The sequence below is a fragment of the Scyliorhinus canicula genome, chromosome 5 (assembly GCF_902713615.1).
Source record: "Scyliorhinus canicula chromosome 5, sScyCan1.1, whole genome shotgun sequence".
In the NCBI taxonomy this organism is placed as follows: Eukaryota; Metazoa; Chordata; class Chondrichthyes; order Carcharhiniformes; family Scyliorhinidae; genus Scyliorhinus; species Scyliorhinus canicula.
The window spans coordinates 98,633,453-98,653,180 of NC_052150.1; the positions used below are offsets into that span (position 1 = coordinate 98,633,453).

General features: G+C 46.9%; 1 protein-coding gene across 5 annotated transcripts in view; it reads right to left on the reverse strand.

Annotated features, from left to right (window-relative positions):
* LOC119966155 (ATP-dependent translocase ABCB1-like) overlaps positions 1-19,728 on the reverse strand; it is a 166,153-nt gene that overhangs the window by 99,017 nt on the left and 47,408 nt on the right. For all 5 annotated transcript variants that reach the window (XM_038797442.1, XM_038797444.1, XM_038797445.1 and 2 more), the window contains exons 4-7: positions 13,006-13,156; positions 5,179-5,227; positions 1,690-1,881; positions 1,395-1,566 (exon numbers count right to left, since the gene is read on the reverse strand). In XM_038797442.1, coding sequence (XP_038653370.1) covers positions 1,395-1,566; positions 1,690-1,881; positions 5,179-5,227; positions 13,006-13,156 — 564 coding nt within the window. The remainder of the gene's footprint in view (positions 1-1,394; positions 1,567-1,689; positions 1,882-5,178; positions 5,228-13,005; positions 13,157-19,728) is intronic.

Below are 19,728 nucleotides of genomic sequence, written 5' to 3' on the forward strand. Positions count from 1 at the left end.
AATTATTCTCGACAAGTTGTTTACAAAATGTGGTTTGCCGTAGACCAGGGGTGGGAAAACTACTGCGCCGCATGCGGCCCGCCAAAGGTCTTTATGCGGCCCACCAAGTCATTAAAAAAAAAAAAAATTTTTTTTTAAAAGGTTAATGGGGGGGGGGTGTGCTGTTGGGTTACTTACACGTATAGGGTGGATACGTTGACTTGAGTAGGGTGATCATTGCTCGGCACAACGTCGAGGGCCAAAGGGCCTGTTGTGTGCTGTACTGGTCTATGTTCTACATGAGGCGCCCAGAATCATAACCGGGTGAAGTAATTATTTTACTTAATATACTATGCGGCCCTTTAAAATTGTGAATTTCTGAATGTGGCCCTTGCACGGAAAAGTTTGCCCACCCCTGCCGTAGACTATCAGTACAGACAATGGACCACAGTTGGTTTTCAGTCAGTTCACGGAGTTCCAGCCAAATTACAGAATTCACCACTATCTGACAACACACTACAACCTGCAATTGATGTTTGGTAATGAAGGACAGTCTGAGAGCTAGTGTGTTGGAGTGGAGAACGTTTTGGCAATCCATTCACATCCTACGTCAAACATATTGATCCAAGTCGCAGAGGGGTGAAGGCTGGAGGGCTGTACTTCCTATCATTATTACAGCTTGCATGAAGTCACAGAGAGACACCGGCAGAACTGATGATAGTTGTATCTTTTGCATGCCACTCACCATTCTTAAGCTGTCACCACTAATTAACGAGAACATCAGCTCACTTTAGATACCTGGGGGTGCAGGTTGACACTTTTAGAGGGCGACAGCAAAAGGAGTTTCTTTAAAGAAAATATAAAGTTATAAACGAATGACTGTTTTAAAGATCTGTTACGAACTTTCCATTGACTGTACGTTTCATTAGTTCAGTATAGACTTCACAGGTGAATGGATATGGAAGTGGAATCACTTGGCATGGAGGATATGAGGGGCCATGAGTTGGGTGGGGCATGAGTTGGCATGAATGAAGCATGGAGGCTGTGTAAAGTCTGAGGGTGAAGGCTGGCGGGCTGTTCTTACTGTCATTATTACAGCTGCCTTATAAACAGCTACCTCAACCATCGCCAGCCCTATGCCTGCCTCCAAACAGTTGCCAGGGGTGGTAGTCCAAACTCCGGTCAGAATCTGTGCCATCACCCCCCCCCCCCCCCCCCCCCCCCCCCCACCCCCACACCTCCCCCATTCGGAACAAAGCTTTGCTGACACTTTCTCCGAAGGCACATAGAGCTGGGACATTCCTCAATTATTCTAGGTTGATATCACAAGCCCTCTGAAGGCGATTTTATGTGTGCTCTCGACTGCTTTATTCATGTATTTAATTTTTTCATAAACATTTTTTTTTAGTGCTTACCTTAGACCACAGCACAGCTGACAATGCAAGGAGGGGACTGGCAGCCAGAATGACCAGTGTCAGTTTCCATCCTCTTGCAAAACCAATTATTATGCCTCCTACAAAAGTTGAGATGTACTGGAACAAAAGTCCAATCTTATCACCAATGCCCTCATTGATTTTGTTGATGTCACTAGTAATTGAAAAAAACCCACAATAAATTCCAATTAAAATGTTATTTTTTACAGCAACAAAGCTCTTTTGAGTAAAAAAATACACTTATTTATCCAGTCTGAAAATATTATATAATTCTTACGCTGTTAGTCGTGTGTTGAGTTGCCCAACCGGGTTAACATCAAACCAGCCAATCTCTTTTCTCAGTAAAGTGTGAAAAAATATCTTTCGGAGCCTTCTCGTCTGTCTTGCTGAAGTCATAACCCAAAAGGAAACTTGGATGTAAGCACATAATAGTGCCCCTCCTCCAATTGCAACATAGTAATAGGAGAACCTAGAATGGAAGCAATGAACGTTTCTTTTCTGAAAATAAACAGAATTCCTCTTCTATTAATAGTAACATCAAAAAAATATGAGCAGGAGGAGGCCATTCAGCCCTTCGAGCCTGCTCCGCTATTCATTATGATCATGGCTGATCATCCAACTCAATAGCCTAATCCCACTTTCCCCCATATCCTTTGATCCCCTTCACCCTAAGAAGGTAAGCATTTCCAAAGCAATGGAGGACAACAATGGGTTTACTCTTTCTTTGAGCTTCTGCTGGATTTATACATTTTGATGGGAGCAGACAATCACATTGCTCAGTTGAGAAGTAAGGCGTGATAAACATTTGTGTTCTGCACCTGCAATGGGGGAAGAGACAAGTGTCTGATGACCTCCAGAACCAGACAATGGAAGAAGCTCAGCTCCAATGTGGTGTAAATAATGTAAGTATTAGACATGTGAAAGACTGGCATTCTGAAGATTTAACCTGAGCAGGAAATCAGCAACTTGTGCCTTTCACAGAAAACCTTTCTTTGCAAAGGGCATATCAAGGATGAGATCATGAGTTGCCATTCAGAACCAAAGGTTTGGAGCATGGACAAATTTGGGAAACAAGTTGGCCAGGCCAGCAGCAGATATGGCATAACTGGGAGCAGAAATCAGAGAACGCCACTGTTCCTGCAGGCAAGGAGGTCAGTAGGGTCGGTTAACTCCATCGATGGACATTGAACAGCACTGGAAGATGAACTTCAGTTAGCACATGAAATGAAAAATGCTTATTGTCACGAGTAGGCTTCAATGAAGTCACTGTGAAAAGCCCCTAGTCGCGACATTCCGGCGCGGCTGGTACGGGAATCGAACTGTGCTGCTGGCCTGCTTGGTCTGCTTTAAAAGCCAGCGATTTAGCCAAGTGAGCTAAACCAGAAGTTAAGTATTATGTTAGGAGCAGGATGTGTGAAGGAAAAAACAGAAACACAGGGAAATAAGAATACTGGTCTGAACTGGTCTTGTACACTTTAAAATGCAACACCAATAAATCAGGGATTAAGAATACTGGTCCGAACTGGATATTATAACCCGACCGGAGGTCATGGGGTCTGTAACCTCAGAGTTCCTGTGGCCTCACCTAAGTACGATCTCCCTAGATGAGAGGGCAGAGCCATGGGCCTCTGGGATATAAATAGCCCGGCACAAATGTGGGCCGGGGGTGGGAAATATTATGTAATATTATAGGTGAAATAAATTAGGGTTTTTCTTACAGACATCGCTTCTGTGTGGTCACTCGCCTGGAACGTTACACTGGCGACGAGGATGGGATGACCATGGTCCCACCTCCACATGGATTTTGCAGGACCCTCTCTTTTAAAAAAAAAATTTAGAGTACCTGATTTTCTTTTCCAATTAAGGGGCAATTTAGTGTGGCCAATCCACCTAACCTGCACATCTTTGGGTTGTGGGGGTGAAACCCATGCAGACACAGGGAGAACGTGCAAACGCCACACAGACAGTGACCCAGGGCCGGGATCGAATCCGGGTCCTCAACGCCGTAGATAGCAGTGCTAACCACTGCACCATCAAGCCACCCGTGGAGCCATCTATCTAATGATCATGGACACCCATTCAAAGTGGATGGATGTCCACCGAATGGCCACAACGACATCATGGGCCACTACTGAGCTGCTCAGAGAAACCTTTAATGTCCGCGAGCTTCCCAAAGTATTAGTATCAGACAACGGCACAGCTTTTACGAGCACGAAATTCGCCAACTTTCTGAGCAAAATGGGATCCACCACGTGCAGACTGCACCTTATCACCCATCATCCAATGGATTGGCCGAACTGGCAGTACAGAACTTTAAGCTCGGCATGGGAAAACAGATTCTCCGCAGATCCACCTGGTCTGTTTCCTTTTCTATTGTGGACCACACCAAATTCCACCACTGAAGTGGCGCTCTCGGAATTATTAATGGGTTGTTGGCTGCGCCTCATCCTGCCAGACTTCAGGGAAAAGGTCCGCGACCAATAGGAACAAGGCAAAAATTGATGATCCAGACCCATCAAGGAATTTATGGCAGGCGTGCAGTCTCTGTCTGGAATTTCACCAGCAGAACGTTGCAGATCCCAGGGATGTTGGTAAAACAATCAAGACCATACTCTGTACAAGTACAAGGTTAAAGAATCAAGCAGGCGCGTGGACAACCTCTGAAGCCGAGCCTAACAGGTCCTCAAAGACAAATTAAAGCCTCCACAACTAGCCGTGACCCTTCCTCCGGAGCAGTCACCTGTGACACTCAGTGAGGCAAATGAGCCTTTTATTCGGAGATGCAGAAGGTCGACTCATCCTACTCAGAATCAGACAAGGAGACTTTGCCAATAGCAGTCGAAACTGGGCTAGTAACAACTGCTGGGCCAAGGATAGTGGAACCAACCAGGCGTTCAGTCAGCAAACATCGCTCCCAGACATTCAAGAGACAGCCCCGAGCAAAACATGCAAAGGATCTCCCCCTCCTGTCACGATGGAAGACGTATCAGACTTAGGATGCAGGGACGTTACAATCCAACCGGAGATCACAGGGTCCGTAACCTCGGATTCCCTGTGACCTCATCTGAGTACGATCTCCTGAGATGAGGGAGTATAGCCAACCCTTTAAGCCAGGGGCCTCTGGGACATGGATAGTCCAGCCCAAGTATGAGCCGGAGGCAGGAAACCCTTTGGGGAGGTGTAAGAGGTGTAATATTATAGGTGAAATAAATTTGAGTTTTTCTTACAGTCAGCGTTTGTTGTCGGTCGCCTAGAACTTTACATTGGACTTGTATACTTGAAAATGGAACAGCAGTAATAGGGAAATAAGATTACTGGTCTGAAATGTTTTTCCTCCTGTGCCTCGAACAAGACCGTGTTCTGGGTAGCAACTGTAGCTATAATTGTATTTTGGGATCGATGACTGCAAACCTTCTGTGAGGGCTGTGGATTAATCAATAAAGCAAGTGTGAATTATCAGAAGAAGCACGTCTCGCTGGCCATTCTGTTCAAGCTGCACACTTATGAATGTGATCTCATAAACCTAAGTATGGGGAGGGTCTTTGAGGGAGAAAAGAGATTCTCCATACAGCTGGTTTGGTTTTGCTTCAGATATTCTTTAGAATGAATAACTATGAGTTATAATGTTTACAAGTACTGTTTCCATCACTTCTAGCTTAGTTTCTTATATATCTGATAACTTAGGAATACAGTGGATTTACAAATGTATCTGCTCATTGAGAAATATTTTGAATATGCATATGAGTTGCCTATTAGTTGCACTTACATAGCCATTTGTTCTTCAAAGGGTGTGTCGTCACAATCCGTCATATTAACTGCAATAAACCATGATAAAAGTACAAATAAATTGCAGAAAATGGAACAAATATATTTATTTTGTGTGACATTGATTCTTCACTTGGAAATTATACTTAAATATTTAGAATCATTGGATGAAATTGTGCCAAATGATCTATGTGAAGCAAATCACAACTTTGTACCATCATATATTGCAAGTGATTATTGTGCTGATGTAGTTGTTCTGTTTGTTTAACCTAAGCATTGTAAATGGTTATTTATTATTAGTTATGCTTCAGGTTTAGGTACGTGTCAAATGCTCAACTAACGTATGGTGGAATTTGCCATTTTGGAGACTAAATCCAGTGGCAGGCAGAAATGTCAGCTTGATTCCTATCCGTAAGGTGAATGTGCAAACTTCTGCTTTTCAGCTCATTAATTATGGATCGATGAGGAGCTTGGCAACACTCATGGTGGGGTGGGCAGGAGGTGCCCTCCCACCATTACTGGATCAAAGGTCCTGGCGCCATGTTTAAAGTCACCTGAATACACACTCATTCAAAGCAAGCCAGGAGCACCGCACAACCCCAGCAGAACCCTTGCAGACGTAGCTTGTAGTGAAGAAGTTGGCAGAAATGAGCAACCACCTCCTTGGACATATGAGGGTGCCTCCAGCATTGCCTTTCACTCATCTCTAGATAAGAGCACCGCTGTAAAAACACCCATGATCCGGCCAATGCTCCCGAGAGCCTCGACCAAGACAGCATCCCTGCAGCCTTCAATGAATGAATGAATTGAAGTGATACAAAAAGCAAACAAGTCCCTTACATTTCCTCCATCTCAAAGCCAGCAGGCAAGTGCTAAACCCTACATGGCATCCCCAATCCACTCCTTCCATGCAATGGACCAGAGATGGGTGTTCTTTCCGTTCATACATGATTGCATATGGAGACATTGCTCTTTGATCAGGGTGATGATAGCCATGTGCAAGAAGTCACCCTCTGACATTGTTCCGTTTGCCTCCATTACTTTCGAGACTCTATAGAAAGAGACCATTGATTTGACAGCATTAAAAGACTAACTGTATGATCCTTTGTTAGTCATGACCATTCACCCAAGAGGATCGGGGAGGTAGTGGAACAGTGGAATTGTCATTGGACTAGTAATTCAGAGACCCAGCAGGATGCCTTGGAGGTCCAGGTCCAGGAATCACACCAGGGCAGATGGTGAAATTTGAATTTAATGGACTTCCGGTTGTGACCATGGAGTGAGTGGTCACATACAGGGCTGTTCCTGCTTAAAGTCACAGAAAAGGACTCTTTTCACACAGATCCGGGTGGAATTTTGATGAAAAAGCGTAGGTGAATGTTAGAGGAGTAGTTTACCCCTGGAATGGTATGTCTTATGATCGCCAGAACCGGCAGAAAGCAGTGAGAGATTTGGCTGGAAAGTTGAAACAGTCTGGTACTGCAGCAACAGCCTCTTCCAGCATGCAGGCAGTGGAGGAGCAAGCTGTAAGGCCCCAGATACATGAACTGATGAATTTTATCAAGGAGAAAGAGAAGCGTAGCTGCAACTGGGAGGGAAATAACGTCCGGATTTATCAGGACATCAGAACCAAGTTGGCAAAATGACGGGCAGGTTTCAACAAGGCCAAGGCAGTGCTGTACCGGTGGCAGATCAAGTTTGGCGTGCTCTACCCGGCGAAATTATGGGTGACGTTCGGAGGCCGGGAGTATTAGGTCGAGACCCCAGAAGCGGCCGAAGACCTCATTGAGGAGCATAAAGTGAGGGAGAACTGAGCAGACAATGCTTGGGAACCGGATGCTGGCACTATGTAATGGTCGGGAGCATGTTTGAAGCGGATGTAGGGATTGGGGGATTTTCGCCTTTCTTTGTTGGGGTGGAGTTTCTGTTCAATGTTGAGATTTTAAGGAGTTGTAGGGGTGAAACATTTATGTGGGGATGGATGTTCCCAACCCCCCTCCTGTTTTATGGGACTCTGCGTTTAACATCTGTTTGTTTGCTTTTGGAGAAGGCTACCTGGAGTTCAGGAGAAGTCCTTGTTTGGGTGGGGGAGGGTAAGGCCAGCAGGAGGCCTTCTTCTTTGAGCTGAGGAGTTGGGGGGGGGGGGGGGGGGGGGGAGAGGGAGAAGAGAGAGGGGGAGGTCATTAGGATGTACCTTTGGGCAGGGGCAGCTGCGCTAGCAGGTTATGCAGGTGAACGGAAGTGAGGTGGTGGGGGAGAAGGCTAAGAGGGGTGGTCGGGGGAAGGGGGGAACGGGGAAGCGGGGGGGGAATGATGGGGAAGGGGAAAAGCGGGGGGGTGGGTTCTGCGATGCGGCAGGGGGTGAGAGATGACATGGTCAAAGGCGAAGAAAGAGACCATCTGGGATGGGCTCGGTACAGAGTGGAATTAAAGAGGCAGGAGTTAAGTGGGGAAGATGACAGACGGTAGAGGGGATTAGAGGCACAAGCCTCCGGTAAATTTGGTGACGTGGAGCGTCCGGGGACTGAATGGGCCGGTTAAATGGTCGCGGGTGTTCGCGCACCTCAGGAGCTTGAAAGCGGGGGTTGTCTTTTTGCAGGAGGCACACCTCCGTGTGAAGGACCAGGTTAGGTTAAGGAAGGGGTGGGTCAGGCAGGTTTTCCACTCGGGATTTGATTTGAAATTGAGGGGTGTGGCGATTTTAATGAGCAAAAAATGGAATTTGTGAGTGCGAAGGAGGTGAGGGATCCAGGTGGGAGATATGTGATTGTGAGTGGGGTATTGGAAGGGGCACCGGTACTGGTAAATGTGTATGCCCCAAATTAGGGTGATGTGGGTTTTATGAGACGGTTACTGGTAGCGATCCCGGATTTGGCCATGTACCAGTTGATCATGGGCGGAGATTTTAACTGTGTCCTGGAGCCGAGGGTGGATAGATCGAGCCCCAGGTCGATGGGTAGGGTACGAATGGCAAGGGAACTGGGGGGGCGGTGTATGGAGACGATGGGTATGGTGGATCCATGGCGCTTTCAGAACCCAGGGGGAAAGGAGTATTCCTTTTTTTCACATGTCTATAAGATGTATACGAGGATTGATTACTTTGTAGTGAGTCGGGAGATTTTGGTTGGGGTGGAGGGGCCAGAGTATGCGGGGATAGTTATCTCGAACCATGCACCCCACTGGTTGGATATTCGGTTCAGTACGGAATGCGAGCAGAGGCGGGGTGGAGGTTTGACTCGGGGTGGTTGGCGGATGGAGGTTTTTGTAATAAGGTGCGGTTGACGATTAGGGATTATGTGGAGTTCAACCAGAATGGGGTGGTGTCAGTGGGAATTTTTTGAGAAGCACTGAAGGCAGTGGTCTAGGCAGAAATTATCTAATTTACAGTTCGTGCAAATATGGAAAGGAGGGCATAATATAAGACGGCTGTTGAATGTGGTGATGAATCCGTCGAGAGCTCTGGTACCGGAGGTAGTGGCGTCCATGGATGCGGAGAAAGCATTTGATCGAGTGGAGTGGGAGAATTGCGCCCCACATCTCTGGACACGAGGTGGCAGTTTAGCATGGCCAGTCCACCTAACCTTCACTTCTTTGGTCTGTGGGAGAAAACCAGAGCAGCCGCAGGAAACACGGGGCAATTGTTCAAACTCCATACAGTTACCCAGGCTGAAATTGAACCCGGGTCCCTGGTACTGTGAGGTAGCAGTGCTAACCACTAAGTCCCCATGCTCATGCATCAGGAGGAGCAGGTAAAAAAGTCACAATTTTAAGAGATACGGGAGCTAGTCAATCTTTAACCGTAAGAGAGGAGGAGTTATGTAGTTTGGGAATATGCAGGCAGATGTAAAGTGGGCAGAAGTTCATCAAGTAGTATTGCCGGTAGGGCATAGAAAGAAGGCGTTGTGAGTTGCACATGAGGTACCAGTGGAAAGTCATTTGGGAATAAGGAAAACTCAAGCTAAAATCCAAAAACATTTTTATTGGCCTGGACTACATAAAGGTGTAGTTAAATTTTGTCAATTATGTCACACATATGAATTGATAGGGAAATCTCGAGCAGTGATAAAACCAGCGCCCTTAATACCCATTCCAGCAGTTGAGGAACCTTTCACAAGGGTCCTAATTGATTGCGTAGGACCGCAAATGAAAAGTGGGAATCAGTATCTTTTGACTATAATGGAAGTGTCTACTAGGTTTCCAGAGGCCATTCCAGCACGTAATATTACAGCTATAAAGATTGTGGAGGAGTTACTTAAATTCTTTACTAGATATGGACTATCCACAGAAATGCAATCAGATCAAGGATTGAATTTTACCTCAAGGTTATTCAAAGAAGTTATGGATAGCTGAGGAATAAAATAACTTAAATTAACTGCATACCATCCAGAATCGCAGGGAGCGTTAGAAAGGTGGCATCAGACATTAAAGACAATGTTGAGGGCTTATTGTCAAGATTATCCAGAGGATTGGGATAAAGGAATTCCATTCATACTGTTTGAAATTAGGGATGCACCTAATGAGTCACCAAATTTAGTTCTTTTGAACTAATTTTTGGTCATGAGGTAAGGTGTACACTTAAATTGATTAAGGAAAAATTGGTGAGTAAGAAATCGGAAATTACATTATTGGATTACATGTCACATTTTAGGGAACGATTAAATAGAGCAGGTGAATTGGCTAGGCAACATTTAAAAGTTGCACAAAATGTGATGAAATGGGTCGCGGACAAGAAATCCAAAGTTCGTAGTTTTGCCAATGGAGATAAAGTTTTAGTGTTGTTACCAGTGGTAGGTAAACCTTTAAAAGCAAGGTTTTGTGGACTTTATCAGATTGAAAGGAAATTTATTGAGGTGAATTATGTGGTAAAAACACCAGATAGAATGAAAACTGACCGAGTGTGTCATGGGAAGGAGAGAAAAAGAAGGAGGTTTTAATGATTCTAACTCAAAGTGATGAACCAAATCCAGATGACTGTGAATTTGACATACCTCAAATTAAATTGGAAAACAAGGAGATTCTTAAAAATTAGGATACATTGTTGAGTTACCTTCCAGAGGAAAACAAACTGACCTAAAAGAGTTATTGATATCACATGGGCATGTTTGTGGAGATAAATTGGGAAGTACTAAAATGGCTATACATGATGCAGATGTGGGAAATGCTCTTCCAATCAAACAACATCCATATAGACTTAACCCTTTAAAATTGGCACAGGTTAACAAAGAGATTGGGAGTATGCTTAAAAATGGCATAATTGAAGTGGGTTGCAGACAATGGAGCTCACCCATAGTGATGGTACCTAAGCCAGACAGTACCCAATGGTTGTGCGTGGACTATAGGAAGGTTAATGCAGTTACAAGAATAGACTCTTATCCCATCCCACGTTTGCAGGATTGCGTTGAGAAAGTGGGACAATCAGCTTTTATTTCCAAACTGGATTTACTTAAAGGTTACTATTAGTACCTTTATCCAAAAGGGTGAAGGAGATTTCAGCTTTTGTGACTCCAGATGGTATATACCAATTCAAAGTTATGCCATTTGGCATGAAAAATGTCCCAGCCATATTTCAACAGTTAACTAACAAAATAATTTCAGGATTACCCAATTGTGCGGTATACATCGACGATCTGGTAATTTTCAGCCAGACGTGGAAAGAACATTTAAAACATCTGATGAGTTATTCAATCGACTTCAGGAGGCAGGTTTGGTGATAGACCTAGCCAAAAGTGAATTTGGAAAAGCCCAAGTCACTTTCCTTGGCCATTCAATTGGAAGAGTGTTGAATGGTCACACGGGACGTGAAACCAACAGTCATTGAGGAGTTTCCGATACCCTCAAGACAAAGGGAAATAATGTGATTTCTTGGCATGAGTGGATTTGATCGAACATTAATGTATACGTTTCATGGTGTGATTGCTCCACTGATGGACTTGCTCAAGAAGTGTAACAAATTTCAATGGACAGCGGAGTTTCAACAGGAATTTGACTGCCTGAAAGCTGTGATAACCAAAGCTCCTGTGCTGGAGAATTGCAAGGGACTCTGTGATCAGATTGAACTAAAGTATCTGACTTTAAAGAGAAATGCCGAGGTGTAGAGAAATGGACGGATTGTGCAGAGACCTTCTTGTTCAAAGAGACTGTCAGTTGAGAAGGATTTCAGTTGGAGGAAGAAAAACAAAAAAGAAATGGGCTATATTATTAAACCTGTTTGCGTGTATTGTTTTTTGAAACAAAAAAGCATATTTACTGTGTGCATTTCTTAAAGGATAGTGAAAAGGTGAAAAGTGAAACCATCTTGCAGTTGATGGTTTATTTTTTTCTTGGGGGGAGGTGTCATGTGAGAGTATCTTTCAGAAATGGGTGTTTATAAATGGGTGTGTATATAAGTTGCTGTTGTGAGAGTACCTTTAAGAAATGGGTGTTTATTACTGCAGTGATGTCAGAGAGGGGGTGGAACTGGGCTTTCTGTCAGCTTTTTACTTTTGTTTTAGGCTGTTTGTTGCAGGGTGTGTTTTAGTTTCGTTTTCAGAGCTGGATAGCTGCAGTTACAGCCAGAAGGTGTATTAGAGTCTCTCTCTGTAATCTAAAGACTGTAAATCGATCCTGGTGATTTAAAACTAATAACAATAGTGACTTTAACCTGATGTGCTTCTGGTGAAAGGGTTTTAAGTCTTATGGATGTTAAAAGGAAAGCTGAAAGGATTACTTAGTATTGTATTCTTTGGGGGTTGTATTTGAATTAATGGTTGCTAAGATGTTCACTGTATATTTTAAAAAGATTAACTTGAGTTCATAGAATAAACATTGTTTTGCTTTAAAAATACTTTTCCATTTCTGCTGTACCACACCTATGGAATGGGCCTTGTGCTCCCCATACCACAATCTATTACAAGTTGTGGGTCAGGTGAACTCCATGATACACTTTGGTGTTCTCTAAATCCTGGCCCATAACAAGAGAAAAATACTTGTTTAAGGAAATGGAGTGCAGAGAGTGGCCATGTGATATCCTGAAGCATGCGCTGTGTTTAGAGAGAGCTGTGAAAGAACCATTGTGAGTTTTAGCCACCGTCAGAAAGTGTTTGTCTATTCCAGAAAGCAAAGTTTGTTGCAAACTTTAGATTTCCTTTATCAAGTGAGAAAGGGAGACGCCTTACAAACACATCCCTATTGCAGTATTGAATGTCTTGTGGTAATAATACTGGAATGTAGGGGCAGCATGGTGGCACAGTGGTTAGCATTGTTGCCTACGGCGCTGAGGACCCGGGTTCGAATCCCGGCCCAGGGTCACTGTCCGTGTGGAGTTTGCACATTCTCCCCGTGTCTGCATGGGTATTCACCCCCACAACCCAAAAGATGTGCAGGATAGGTGGATTGGCCACACTAAATTGCCCCTTAATTGGAAAAAATAATTGGGTACGCTAAATTTATTTTTAAAAATAAAAAAATAATACTGGAATGTTCATTGATTAAGAATCTATAGGGACTGTTGCCTGAAAGGGGGTGTATGGTTGTGAATTAAACTGAGCAGAGCTTTTTTGGGAAATGTTTCTCGAACTACTTTTAACTGTGAACATTTAATCTTATGTATTTTAAATTTTCCTCTTCTATTTGTTGATAATTGTTTTCATTTAAGGTTCAAGATCTCTAAAATTAATGTTGGAAATCTTGCTCCTAACTTCAATGCACATAGTTTCTTGTAATAAAACACAAATTGCAAATTGTGTGATGGCTTGTCCTGGTTTCCCTTTGGGATTTGTGCAGTTTGGCAATCACCGCCTGCCATATCATAATTGTTATAAAAATGTTTACAAAAAAACAATCTACTCACGTGATTCATTGCCAGAGTTTGCCTGGCATATAAAGCCATTTGTCATATCACCAAAAACAATTGACAATAGCGGAAGGCACATTCCATGAGCCATTGCAGCTATAACTCCAACTACCATCAGTAAAACGTCCAGACTATCTGCAAAACGAAACTAAGAGATATACAAAATAGATGAGTTTTCAATTTTCTCATATTTGAGTTCTGTGAAACTGAACAATATTAAATCTCAAAGGATTCTGGGTGCACAATATTGCAGCAAAATAACATGCAAGAAGGATGTCAATACTCTACAGCTTTCTGACTACTCTACCTCTGAGCTATTTTTATTTAGGTGAGTTGCGAGTGTCAAATAATTGGCAGTTATTGTGCAACAAGATTCGGTTGTGCTATATTGCTAATCTGGTGCAAATACAGATATTTCTTTTGATTTTTTTTGGCTTTCTCCCTACACTGGTTGGTAAAATACATTTAAAAGAGATAACATGGTTCTTTTATTGCCTGGTTCAGAATTGTAAACACCCCTCAGCGAAAAACCGAACAACAGTAGGGTGGTGTTTAGCCCCTTGACCCAGGGCTGGATTTTCCACTGGCGGGATTATCCGTTGCGCCGACAGTGCACCCATGCCTGGGGATTTCCCGACGGTGTGGGGCTGCCCACAATGGTAAACCCCATTTGCTGGCTGGCAGGACGGAGAATCCCGCCCCCTGTTTCAGCATTCAGTTTGATTATGGTGAGTCTGTATCTCAGGCCCATGCCTTTAGTTGCATAACCCTTAATATCCTTGCCTAACAAAAATCTATCAATCTCAGTTTTGATCATTTCAATTGATCTATCTGGGATTGAGTTCTGTGGGCAGGGTGGGGAACATTTCCCACTGCAGAGTCTGACAGAAAACCACTCCACATCTTCCATCTCCTGCATATTTAATTAAGCAGCTGGGCGTTTTGCATCCTCTTTTGTGACAGAGCAGGCCTGATTGCACACATTCGGCCATCATACCTGGGTGACATATTTAAAAGGTGCCTGACTTCACTGATGCACCATTGAAGAAAGATAATGAACCTCCTAAAGAAACATCCACCTGATAGATGTTCCTTCCACCCAGTACTGTGCTGTTCCAGGGTCAATGATAGTCTCCATCCCAGCTGTTCTTCAGGAAAATCCTAACTTCTGCACGATATGCTGGTCCAGACGGGTTTGAGGGTGGAGAGAAGATTTGGATAGCCATTCATGCATTCCGTTAGCGGGATGCAAATCGGATTCATGCTGACCTCCAGCAGGATTCCCAAGCTGCCATGGCGGAGAACATAGGAGGATGCCTCTGTAAATTCATGCTGGTTAGAAGCCGATTTTTGGGTTTCCTGCCAAATTTCTGTGCCCACTCCTCGCCCGTTATATATGCCACTCGTGGGGGCATGGGAGAATTCCGACCAATAAACTTTTAGGGAGAGAGATCCAAATTTCCATTGCCCTTTGTTAAAAAGAGCCTTTTGTCCACATTCCCAAAGGATTCTAATGTTAAGATTATGCATTATGGCCTCTTGTTCTGGACCACCCCCTTCCCAATCAGGGAAAATGGCAATCTATTCCTTTCTACTTTATCAACTCCTTTGATCATCTTAAACACCTCAAATAGATCACGCCTTAATCTTTAATATTCAGCAAATACAAGCGTCGATTATGTAACCAGTCATCAAAATTTACTTCTTTTAACCTCAGTACCATTCTGATCCATCTGTGCTGTTCCTCCTCCAGGGACAATCCTTCCTGACATCCAGGGCGGGATTCTTTAACAATGGGGCTATGTCCCCACGCAGGCGTGAAAACCGGCGCCAACGACTCCCAATGGACGCCGAAAGTGAGTAATTCTCCCCTTCCTAGGGGTCTAGGTTGCCACTGGAGTAGTCCACGCAGATCCAGCCGGCGCCGAACAGCCCGCGTTTGCACATGGCGAAATGGCTGGCACAAGTTCGCGCACGCGCGGATCGGCCAGCGTGTTGCCGCATACACGCGGAACGGCCGGTGTATTTCCGTGCATGTGTGGAACGGCCGGCGTATTTCTGCGCATGCACGGGGGTTCCCTTCACCACGCTGGCCCCTGGGCACTATCGCAGAGCCCTGCAGGAGCCCGGTGCGGAGTGAAGTAGGAACCAGCCCACCCGCCGATCGGTAGGCCCTGATCGTGGGCCAGACTACCGTGGGGGGGGCGCTATGAACGCCCCCCAACCGACGTGTTGGTGATCCCGCAGGCACCTAGAGAATCGCTGGGTCGGAGAATCCTGCCCCAGCATTCAGAGCTAAATGCAATACTCCAGAAAGCATCAAAGGGGCAGGATTCTCCGATCCCCTGGCGGGTCGGTGAATCGTCGGGGGGGCGGTGAATTCCGACGCCGCCGGCCGCCGTATACTCCGGCACCAGCGGTCGGCAGCCGCTTGCAGCGCCCCCCCCCCCCCATCGATTCTCTGATCCGCAATGGCCCGAAGTCCCGCTTGTTCTTTGCCAGTCCCGCCAGGATGAATTAGACTATGTCCCTTACCAGCGGGACATGGCGGCGCAGACGGGCTTCAGGGTCCAGGGGGGGTACGGAGCGATCTGGCCCCGGGTGGGGGGTGCCCCCATGGTGGCCAGGCCCACGATCGGGGCCCACAAATCTGCGGGCGGGCCTGTGCCGTGGGGGCACTCTTTTCCTGCGCATCGGCCATGTCAGCCTCTGCGATGGCCGCGCGTAGGTGAACCCCCCCCCAAGCGCATGCGCGGGAATGACATCAGCAGCCGCTGACGCTCCCGCGTCATGCGCGGATTCGTGCCGGTCGGCGGAGTCCCTTCGGCCCCGTCTGGCGTGGCGCCAGAGGCTTTCCACGCCGGCCGGCGGGGCGCAAACCACTCCGGGGCTGGCCTAGCCCCTGAAGGTACAGAGGATTCAGCACCTTTGGGGCGGGCCAACGCCGGAGTGGTTCTTGCCACTCCATCCCGGCGGGACCTCCCGCCCCGACGGGTACGGGAGAATCCTGCCCCAGATCTCAAAACAGCTGGAACACAACATGTACCCTTCTGTGTTCCGAGCCTTTTAAAATAAAGGCCAGCATAACATTAGTATTTAAATATTTTTCTATCCATCCAGTAGCCATTTGTGATTTTTGTACTTGGACCCCTAAATCTCTCTGCTTCTCAACAGTTCCTGGTTTCCTGACATTTAGAAAATACTCTGACCCGTCAGGTCGCTAGGATCTTGGAGGGTGGTGATTATGGTAAAATTATTGTTGATTATAATAAAATTTGGGTAATGCTGTGACCTAAACGGAGTTAAAAGAATATATTTTTTTAAATTGAGGAGTACCCAATTCATTTTTTCAATTTTCCAATTAAGGGGCAATTTAGCATGGCCATTCCACCTAACCTGGGTTGTGGGGGTGAAACCCACGCAGACATGGGGAGAATGTTCAAACTCTACACTGACAGTGACTCAGAGCCGTGATCAAACCTGGAACCTCAGCGCCCTGAAGCAGCAGTGCTAACCACTGTGCCACCGTGCTGCTGACAAGAATAATTTTTAAAGCATGCCTATCTATTCCATTCTTATTCCATAAATTGGCTTTGTTAACCCTTCACCAACTCAATGGATTTAAGGGGAAATGAGATTAGCACACAGGAGAGAGAGTGATAGAAGGATTTTCCCTGATAGGAATATAGACTGATGGGTGTGTGCACCATAAATGTCAGTATAAGCTAGTTGGGCCAAAAGACATCTTTCTGTGCTGAAAACTCTGCCCAGATATTTATCATAAGGGAGGGTGAGAGGCCAAAAGTGTCCAAAGAATCTAACAAGGCCAAAGAGGTGCAGGGAGTCGTACATAAGGGGCCGCTCTGTTGGCGGCACCCAGTAAGCACCCGTCTCGGCATCAGGCTAGTTCTCAGCTTATTAAAACCTTCTTTACCTTTCTACTCTCTTGCGTCGTTATTGAGGGTTCCTCATGTGGTAATCCACCACTGTATATATATGTGCGTGCCTCTATTAGTGGATGTACAATAGTACCTGCTATTACAGGTTTGTCGGTAACCCCCTTACGGTTAGCTCCGCCCACATGGAGCAGTATAAATATCCATGAGATCTCCTGAGCTGCCATTTTATAGCTGCACTTGAGGGAATAACATCTCACAGTAATAAAGCCTCTTTTGTACCGTTTCGTGCTTCTGTGTGCAATTGTTAGCGCATCAATTTATTACCATGAGAGTTCCCAAATCATGGACATCAGAATTAAATCCGGCCGCCTGCAGCTGGATCCGCAATCGCCGAACGCCAGGAACGACTTTAACCACTGGCTGGCTGTCTTCGAGGCCTACATCACCTCAGCGGACCATGCACCATCGGAAGCTCAGAAAATTCAACTCCTCTATTCAAGGTTGAGCTCCAGCGTGTTCCCGCTGATACAGGACGCACCGACCTACGCTCGTGCTATGGAACTGCTCAAAGAAAATTATGTCCATTCGACGAACACTCTGTTTGCGAGCACGTACTCTCCACTCGCGTCCAGCAACCGGGTGAGTCGATTGAGGATTTCTGGCGGGCCCTTATCCTTCCGGTACTGGACTGGGAATGCCAGGCCATCTCGGCTACAGAACATTCGAATCTCCTCATGCGAGATGCTTTTGTGACGGGGATTGCATCGGACCCCATCCGGCAACGCCTGCTGGAAGGGGCCGCACTCGATCTAGCAGCGACAAAGACTTTTGCGCTCTCTATGATGGCCGCTTCCAGTAACGTGCAATCCAACCCCGCCCACTCAGCCTACCGCACGGCCCACCCATCCTACCCCTCGTGGACCCTGCAACCGACCCCCCCCCGACTGGGGCCGCCCTCGTGCAGTATGCCTGCGCTACTCGCCATGCCACACACCCTGGGGGTCCCCGCTGCTACTTCTGCGGCCAGTAGAAGCACCCCCACCAGTGCTGCCCGGCCCGCGCCGCGACCTGCAATCTTGTGGCAAGAAAGGCCACTTTGCAGCGGTGTGTCAGGCCCACGCTGTTGCCTCTATCACACCCAACCTCTCCCTCTTGCCCCAGCCAATCACGCAATGGGCCCCACCATCCGCAGTTCCCGGGGCCATGTGCGATCAGTGGCCACTGCCATCTTTCGCCGCCCCCGCCATGTGCGCACCATGAGCGCCGCCCATTTTGTCCCACCCCCTCAACGTGCGCTCCATGGTCGCCGTAATCTGGCCCTGCCCCCACAACATGTGCTGCATGGGCGCCGCCATTTTCTCCCCCGCAAGTACTCCGGTCGCCACCATTTTGTCCTCCCGTCGGGACTGGATCATGGGACCCGGGTCGCTACCGCTACGCATCGGAATCTTAGGACGATCGCCCGCTACTCGCCTCCATGACGCTCAACCAATCCCGTCCTCGCAACCTGCTACCCCTTCGACGACGGTGCTCATCAACGGCCACACGACCTACTGCCTACTTGACTCCGGGACCACCGATAGCTTAATTCATCCAGACACGGTAAGGCGCTGCTCCCTCGCGGTCCATCCCGCCACCCAGCGGATCTCCCTGGCCTCCGGATCCCTCTCTGTCCCGATCTGGGGCTTCTGTCTGGTCAGACTCACCGTACAAGGCGTGGAATTCAGCCGTTTCCACCTGTACGTTCTCCCCAACCTCTGTGCGACACTTTTACTGGGCCTGGACTTCCAATGTAACCTCCAGAGCCTCACCCTCAAATTCGGCGGACTCCTTCCCCCACTCACCATTTGCGGCCTCACGACCCTCAAGGTTGACCCTCCCTCTCTCTTTGCCAATCTCCCCCGACGTGGCTCGCAGCTCCAGGGCCCATCCTACTTCATAGGCATGTCAGACTCTACAAGGCGGACCCTCTGGTGGACAGAGTACTCCTGCTCCACGCGGACCCCCAGTATGCCTACGTGGAGTTCCCCGACGGCCGCCAGGATCCAGTCTCGCTCAGGGACTTGGCTCCCTCGGGTGCCGATCCCACGCCCACATACCTCCCCACTCACACGCCACCCTCCTTTTCCCCGGCGCCCCCAACATCAGCCCCACCAGGTCCATCCCTTGTTCCTCTGCCCACACTAGAGGACATGGAAGATTTTGGCACGCTCCCGGAGTCGTCCAGCCACTGGTCAGCACCAACACCGCCACCACCGTTGCCGTGGATGCCGACACCACCACCGCTGCTGCGTCGCTCTCAACGAACCGTCAGACCACCGGACAGACTCAACCTATGATGGGCACCGGGTTGCAAGATGAACACCTGTTTTTTTCCCCCCCGTCCTCTGTAAATAAATCACTGCTTATGTATTACAGTTTCACGTCACCGCGCCAGACTCATTCTTAACAGGGGGTGAATGTGGTAATCCACCACTGTATATATATGTGTGTGCCTCTATTAGGGGATGTACAATAGTACCTGTTATTACAGGTTTGTCGGTAAGCCCCTGCCGGCTAGCTACGCCGACAGGGAGCAGTATAAATATCCATGAGATCTCCTGAGCTGCCATTTTACAGCTGCAGTTGAAGTAATAACATCTCACGGTAATAAAGCCTCTTTTGTACCGTTTTGTGTTTCTGTGTGCAATTGTTAGCGCATCACTACACAAATAGAATTAATAGCTGTTAATAGCTGAAAGCCAGCGGGATGAGTCCACAACACTGATCATTTGGAGGTAGTTTACAGTAACTTGGGTGGACCTTTGACAAAGAGTCATCC